The sequence below is a fragment of the Nelumbo nucifera genome, chromosome 4, assembly GCF_055504915.1.
Source record: "Nelumbo nucifera cultivar China Antique chromosome 4, China Antique-T2T, whole genome shotgun sequence".
Lineage (NCBI taxonomy): Eukaryota > Viridiplantae > Streptophyta > Magnoliopsida > Proteales > Nelumbonaceae > Nelumbo > Nelumbo nucifera.
In genome coordinates, this window is record NC_142652.1 from 30656590 (window position 1) to 30665051 (window position 8462).

General features: G+C 38.0%; 1 protein-coding gene across 1 annotated transcript; it reads left to right on the top strand.

The window, feature by feature from the left end:
- The first annotated feature begins 806 nt into the window (after positions 1 to 806).
- On the top strand, positions 807 to 4516 carry LOC104587768 (small ribosomal subunit protein RACK1). The gene is made up of 2 exons (XM_010245489.3): positions 807 to 1756; positions 4221 to 4516. The coding sequence occupies exons 1-2, from the start codon at positions 914 to 916 to the stop codon at positions 4320 to 4322; spliced, it is 945 nt and encodes a 314-aa protein (XP_010243791.1). The 5' UTR covers positions 807 to 913; the 3' UTR covers positions 4323 to 4516.
- The last annotated feature ends 3946 nt before the right edge of the window (positions 4517 to 8462 follow it).

The window sequence follows — 8462 nt, forward strand, 5'->3', positions numbered from 1 at the left end:
AAACCTTACTTGGAGCACGCCTATCCACCTTTCCCCCCTTTCCCACTTTCCCCTTCTTCAAAACCTAAACCAGTAACCCTTGGCTTTCTCAGTCTCTCTTGTCTCGTCTTCCCCAATCCCCAGTTTTTCCTCCGACGCCGGTCGTCCTCCGACCGACACCCTCTCACTTAGTGGCCAGTTTTCCCCTTGCTTCAGTGCTTTCTTGTGTCTCTTTCTCTCTCTGTCACTTGTCATTTCCATCTTTGCCACACCAACCATCAAGCAAAAAGCACGCAGCAACACCGGGTGCCGCCTCGTTGGCAAGCACCAAGCTAGCTTAGCCAGACTTAACTACAACAACCAACCAAGACGTCAGTCGCCACCTCGACTCTGCCAAGACTGCCACCTCCCAGGTTCTGTCTCTGTCTCTCTCATCTCTCATCTCCATGGCTCTGACGCTCTGCCACCTCTCAGTCTTTCACTTTAAGCGACAATAACCACCAACCAGTCTGACACTGACAAATCATCGACCACCATTTCGCCCTCGGAAGCTCGCCCCTTCAGTTTTTTTTTTTTTTCTCCCATTTTTTCTTAATTTTAAGTGCAAAAAAACCAAAAAACCGAAACCTAACCGAGTTACTTTGGCCACGGCGTGAGCACCCCAAACCTACACGCACATGACCTAGAGTTCACTTTGGCCACGGCGACTCTCATTCAGGTCCAGTTGGGTTCGGAATTTCGGATTCATCCTGACCCGATAGGTGTACCACGGACGAGTCACAACAGTTTAACAAAGTTGGTATAATCATATTAGGGTTGTTATATGTGGTATAAAATCTCCACGAATTAGGGTTTTTTCATTTTCTCTGCTCCTCTCGCTCTTCCGAACCCTAGTAGAGGAAACTCTGAGAGAGAGACACACACAGAGAAAACAATGGCGGAGACTCTGGTTCTCAAGGGAACAATGAAGGGTCACTCCGACATGGTGACCGCCATCGCCACTCCTATCGATAATTCTGACATGATCGTTTCTTCTTCCCGTGACAAGTCCGTCCTTGTCTGGCATCTTACCAAGGAAGAGGGAACATACGGTGTCCCCCGCCGCCGTCTCACCGGTCATTCTCACTTCGTGCAGGATGTCGTGCTCTCCTCCGACGGTCAGTTCGCTCTCTCCGGCTCTTGGGACAGCGAGCTCCGTCTCTGGGACCTTAATACCGGCGTTACCACTCGCCGCTTCGTTGGTCACACCAAGGATGTCCTCTCCGTTGCCTTCTCTATCGACAATCGCCAGATCGTCTCTGCTTCTCGGGACCGCACTATCAAGCTTTGGAATACACTTGGAGAATGCAAGTACACAATTCAGGATGCTGACAGCCACACCAACTGGGTGAGCTGCGTCAGGTTCAGCCCCAATACATTCCAACCCACTATTGTCTCTGGATCTTGGGATCGGACCGTGAAGGTTTGGAACCTTACCAATTGCAAATTGCGCTGCACGTTGACCGGTCACGGAGGTTACGTGAACACTGTTGCAGTTTCGCCCGATGGCTCTCTTTGTGCCAGTGGTGGCAAAGACGGTGTGACTCTGCTTTGGGACTTGGCAGAAGGAAAGAGGCTTTACTCGCTTGATGCAGGGGCTATTATTCATTCTCTGTGTTTCAGCCCGAACAGGTATTGGCTCTGTGCGGCTACACAGGATAGTGTTAAGATTTGGGATCTGGAGAGCAAGAGCATTGTTCAGGACTTGAAGCCCGAGGCAACCCAAGGGAAGAATCAGGTATGTTTTGGCTGTTGTTTTTTGGATATAACTGTCTGACTTATCTGTTTCGTATTCGTTATTGGTCTTTGCTTGTTCGCTTTTTGGATCCATTATGAAGATTTACAAGAGTTAACTGTGTGTGTATTAATTTACGTAATTAACTGATAAATATCTACCTTATTTGTTCTTTCCGTTTTTATAATTTTATTTGATTGTTTGTTATGATGGTGATCTTATAAGAAACGAGTCTGTCATATCGGTGTTCATGGCTTATCGTTAAGCGTTTATAGTGATTCTTAAATCGTATGCAGTTGCTTTGTTGAATTTGTTTGTTCATCTGGGTTGGTGAGATTTATAGTTTAGACACCTTGTTAGTACATCCATTTGTCAATTCTGTTCGTGTGCATTGGTCAAGACTTATCTTTGGTGTTTAAAGTTAAACCATATGTTGGTGTTTATATAACTATATTTTCCAATGTAAGAATCCCGTTGCATTGCCTTGAGTTGTTAAGATTGGCCCGGATGGATAGTTATCAAAAAAAAAGATTGGCCCGGATGGATTTTGTTTTAGGTGTTGACATTGTTCAAATGCTCTTAGAATGTTAATGGTGATACGCATAGAAGTTCTGTGTATGAGTGCTTTGTTTGATCCAACTAAAGCTATGTGTTGCAAGTGTTTGTGATGTGGGAGTAGTGTTGTTTTGTTGCTCTTTCATTATCTCGAGCTGCTGGATCTAACATAATTATAAGAATTTGTTGCTCATCTGGTAAATCCAAATTAAATCATAGTGGTTTCAAGCCATTACATTCTCCTTTATTGACATGAAATTGTTAAGGCTCCATTTATTTGAAGTGCAATTTTATTTGCACTGGTACAAATGCATGAGAGTGCAAATAAAAAAATGCAAATTCTGGTTCACTTGTTTTTTGGTTTCATCATATTGCTTCATCCTGTATTTCATTTCATTTGTAATGCAAACAAACAAAAAAGTCAAAAGCTGAAACACAAATAAATTAGAATATGTAGTTATGTACTCAAAGCATTTGCACTCTCATAGTTTTGCACCAGAGCAAATGAAATTGCACAGCAAACAACAAACAAGCCTAAATAATTATGTGTGTACGTGGGACATAATTTTAGGGTCGTACTCCAGCTTGCTCATTGAGCATGTGCAACTTCAATATGGCCATGTACGTAAACATAGTTCTTTATTTTAGGTAGACAGTTTTTTCTTGTGCTGCACAATATCTTATATTCTACAGATGCTAGGTTAACATTTTATTAAACTAAGGAAAGGAACTCTGTTTTTTTGGATGTCTGAATGTGTGAATGGAATCAATTGTTTAGATTTGGAAGTTAAGTTTATAGTTGATAGAATTTTACTATTATTCAATAATGAGTAATGGTTTTCATGAAATCATTCTGTTTGAATGTTTGAAGGCATTTCCAATCAGTTGCATATAAAGCCATAAAAACCAAGAACAAAACTGACAAGGAAAATAATGTATGCTTTATTAATCAAAAAATAATGTATGCTTTGGATCAAAACCATTAGATGCTCAATGTGATTTACTAGTTCATTTAGTATAGTTTTTTCTATAAAATGAATCCTCCAGTTTTAACTTCAGAATTTCCATAATTCCATTCTGTAAAATTTCCAATGCCATTTAGTCATTTCTTTATGTGGTTTACAGCTATAAAAGCAAACGGTGGTGTTTCATCAACAGGCTCCACCAGTATTGTCACAGAACTAAATAGGGGACATACTTATATTAGTGAAATTTTTATTTCAAAGTTTTGTGGGTTTTTACTTGTAGTTCATTTAGACATGCTTTTGAATGGGATTTGTCACTTGGTAGCTAAGTATGCTTTAAACTAAATTAGTTTTCTTATCAGTAACATTTAGTTTATTAATTTAGAATAACTTTGTACCCAAGATTTAGGAAACAGAGCAAGCAGTATCAATTTGGCAATCCAATGAATCTGTTAGTACTTAGTACTAACTCAGATATAGAATTTACATCAATCATCAAATTGGACCATGCTAGTGATTGGCCTAATTTTCTAGATCTCCATTACCCATTATGTTCTTTTGTGGTACTGCTATTGACACGGTAAAACCATTATAGGTATCCTGTCTTCCATGAGAATTAGAGAGAATTTGATGCCTAATTCTCATTTGGGATATTATCAATGCAAACTGTGGATATCTGGCTGTGATACTGCTGCCTAAGTGGCTCTTGATTATGTTTTTTGGCAATTGCTCTCAATTATGTGATATCCTAGATCTTAAGGACTTGAAACCTGATGTCCTGCAACTTTTCTGTGGATTATACTTGCCTAGTTTGTTCGATTTCAATAAAATCTTGCTGCATTATGTATTTCCTTTGACATACAGTCTAAATGTGTTGGCATTGTTGTCTAAAATGTTTGTCTAATAATACTGGATCAGACGACGTAATTTCTTTTTGTTTTTTGCAGATGTTGTACTGTACAAGCTTAAGTTGGAGCTCCGATGGAAGCACACTTTTCACTGGGTACACAGATGGTGCAATTAGGGTTTGGGGAATTGGTCGTTATTAGAAGCTCCTCGTGATAAAGCTTTTGAGAGTCGTTATTTTTCTAGTATTTCAAGGCATTTTTTTTGTTTGAACATGTAAGCAGGATCAGTCTGTTTGATATTTTTTACTTTTAAGTTCAAATTTGACTAGATGATGGATGGCTTTTGGGCCTTCCTTTTTTGGTTTTAATTTTAAGAAATATCTTTTTTTAAGTTACCTCCTGTTACTGCTATAATATAATCTAATGGGGTTTTTAAAGAATGGATTCAAGTCTTTCATTTTGGTAAATTAAGAAATGCTTCAAGTCGGTTAACAAATATAGGAACCCAGCCAAATGCATGTAGGATGTGTTCATCTGTGAATAGAGATTGTGAGGATTGATGTGGGACTAACTTGTTGCTGTTTTTGTGCTCCCATTTGTCCGGAAATAATAAATAAATTAATCTTACTATTGCGGTGTTCCTCTGTTACTGGAATACGTAGAAAATAAAACTTGTGTTAAAAAATGCAAGTTCATTCTCTAAACTCTATTTTGTCAAATGCTAAATTGCTAATATTATGTTATATTTAATCATCATGTTTGTCTTTCAAAAAAAAAATTTGTCTTCCAATCAATCTTTTTTGCATTGACTGGTTTATTACATTATTTATTATGTTACATGCAGAGTTGCAGTATAAACTAAGGGCTTGTTCGTTTTCTTTTAACTCTCATTTCTTAAGAGGAATTTTTTAATTTTAATAGAAAATTGGTTATTCTTTACCTCTTATCTCTTAAAGTGTAATTATACAATTTTTTGTTTTCCAATGATACTCTTCAAAAAGACAAACAAAAGCTTTCATATATGGGGTCAAAATGGATATTTGATAGTTTTTAGAATTCATAATAACATTCTCTGCATTTAGAGTTAAGAGGAAAAAAAAAGTTCACCAATATCAATATACCTCTTAATGTAATTGCTACACTTTGGTATGGTTTTTGTTTATCGGATAAATGGTGCCATGTTCGCAAAGTTGTTTTTCATATTAGTAATTACTCGGCCTGAAATTAAAAATGAGATCTAGATTTGCTACCAAATTTCTAAGAGGATACTGCTAACAAAGACTTTTGAACATGATCTGAAGCCACACATCTCATACATTATTGTTGTCTCAAAAGTCAATCAGATTTTGGATCTCCTACTCACAAGAATATAATCCACCCCTACCCACTAAACACTACCTTGGTACCTCCGTGTAGAGTTGTAAATCAGGCCGAGACGCTCGCAGCCCGGCATAAACGCTAATGGGCCGTGTTAGGCCGGCACGGAGGTCCGTGCCGTGTTGGACTGGGGGTTCGAGGCCCATGGGCCGGTACACACGGCACAATAGCACATGCCGTGTCGCCCGTGGCCCACATGCCGGCACGGTCCAGCCTGCAATACGGCACGAAGCATGGCCCGCCGTGCTCGGTGCGCTCGGGAATATAGTCGTTGCCCCCCCCCCCCCCCCCCCAAAAAAAAAAGGGGCCTAACGGTTAGTTTCAACTTTTTGGTTTTTTTTTACAAAAATACCCCCCAACAGCTATAAATAGCCATATTAGGGGGTATTTGTGTATTTTGCTTATGGGGGTTGACAAAATTACATAAATGCCCCCCAACAGCTATATAACAACTAGTTTAGAGGGCATTTTGGGAAAAATTATAAGTAACGTTACAATGACCAAAATACCCCTCCCAACAACTAAATAACAAGTAGTTTTTGGGTATTTTGGGCAATTGAATTATGTTCAATTCCTATAAATAGCCCATTAGCCCTATCCAGCTATCCTCCACCATTTTCATCACACCAATTTAACAATCAGTGAATCAACATTCAACAATTTTCCTATTAAGTTATTACTTATTCTCTTAATCCCTTCAGCCTTTCCTCTCAGAGTCTCTTTCAATCTCTCATACATTCTCTACAATCCGAGTGAACTCTAATAGTCTCATAGTCCGATTGATTGATTGTTTGATTCTCTAAGTTAGTAGTTTGGGAGGCTTGGAGCTTTGGACGTTGTCACGTTGAAATCAAATTGGGAATATGGGATTCTAAACCGGCAATCTGGGATTCCGGGGTAAGTCCAATTAAATTAATTTTATTTTTTTAGGTTTTGAAAAAAAAATGGCCAGTTTTTCCCAAAACCCTAAGTTTAGTAGCCCGATTTGGAGAATATTTAAAATAGAGGATGTTGAGGGGAAGAGGAAAAGAGCAGTTTGCCATAAATGTAGAAAAGACTTTAGTTATTGTAGCAATGGTGGTACTGGCCATTTGACTAGACATTTTCTTACACATGAGAAGGAAGAAGAAATAACCCACAACTTAAATGAATTTTTGAAATAATATTAGTGAAAAATAAATTTTAAAAATATTGGGAGAAGTCAGAGTCTCGGAGAACATTTCTCACCGCCAATCCCACCATGGCACATGATCCGTGACCTACTAACCCTCCGGTGTCTACAAGCTATAGTTCCATTGGAGTATTGTTTAGTTGTTTTAGTGCAAGACCTACAGGTACCACACTATGGCACTACCACTATAATAGTCTACCAGGGTTGGCTAGATACAATCATGAATCATGATGCAGAATATAGATTACAACTTTACAATTACAAGACAAAGGAAGGGCATGATACTACGGACTACTACAATACTATATACACCGGATATTTGGTTTTTCACCTGAAGCAGATGATGAAAGTGTGTGAATGCTTTCATCATAATGTATATGTAAGTTTTGTTTAAATTGTAAATTTTAACAAATAACCCACAATTTTTTATTTTGTCAAATTATTATAAATTTTGTTTTAATTTTATTTAGTTTATTTGCTATTAATGTAATTTTGTATTTTCAATTTGTAACTATATAGTCTATAGTCTATAATTCTATATTGCATTTTTTATATTTTATTAATTTATTCCATTTTCATATTTCATTCATCCAAGTATGAAGTTTATGAAGTATCCAACCATTGTATATTTCATAATTTCAATATTTGTGTATTTGTATGCTTTGTAATTTGTATCATTATTCATTCAAATTTAAATGAAATAAAATTCTTAAATTCTTATATGAATTGTTTTATACTTTTATTTATTTATTCTTTGGGTTATTTGGTAATCATAAATTTGTTATTAATTTATTATTCGTTTCTTGTCCTGATTCCTGAAGCATGAAATAAGAAGTATGGTGTAGTTGTAAACATTCATTGGGCCGTTAGAAAGGATGATGGCCACAGGACATAATCTTCTTAGCCTTTTTTTCTACCTTTAACAATGTTCCATTGATGGTTTGTCTCTCTTCTGTGATTGACAGCTCCTATGAACATATAGCAAAGGTTACAGGTCACGCCCAAGTAGAGGTGTCAATCAGGCCTTACTGCCCATGGCCCGATATGAACTCACATGAGTTCGGGCGGTGGGCAATACCAGGCCAACCTCCTAAAGTATCCAAAGGGAGGAAAACACAGCTCAACTCAGCCTGTGGGTTGACACGGCATGGCCGATTTACACCTCTGCACCCAAGGTTCAAGATATGATACGCCCCCACACGGTGGAACCGTGGAAGGGGTGTTTCAGTAGTTCAGTACTTTGAATCACCATTTTCTTTTTTTAGTTTGTTTACAAAAATAGGGCAGAGAGCCAGAGGGGTAGGTCTTGCGCCTGCCTACGTGACAAAATTTTGAACTTTTTTTTTTGACAAGTGACAATTTTGAACCTTGGTTACACCACAAGGACATTTTGACATATGTAGTTTCCTTGTTAGTAGGGAAAACGATTGTTGATTCTAGCCATTTTTGTTTCTTGACCTTTGTCACAAGCTTTCTTATTGCTTCTCAGCCATTTTTATAAGCTTGGCTGTCGACCTTTGTCACAAGCTTTCTTATCATTATCAATCCTAGGAATTCATTTGACTGGACAAAGTTCAGATTATTGTTGAATTCATGAACTTCAAGCTACGCTATGAAGATGCCTTGCTGATTAATAACTTTGCCTTTCACGATCACAGCAGATTGCAGTCACAGGAAACAAAAGTAGTTCTTTTTTACTGTTTTCAAACCCTCTGCCATGTGCCTTACAATGTGAATTCAAGAACATGATGTACCTAGCGATGTTTATTACTAGCAGATCCGGACCCTAAATG

Bases quoted from the DNA above. Each gene is read 5' to 3' on its own strand.
- LOC104587768 (XM_010245489.3), top strand. From the start codon at position 914: ATGGCGGAGACTCTGGTTCTCAAGGGAACAATGAAGGGTCACTCCGAC. The intron at 1,757-4,220 runs GTATGTTTTGGC...TGTTTTTTGCAG, and splicing joins CAACCCAAGGGAAGAATCAG to ATGTTGTACTGTACAAGCTT.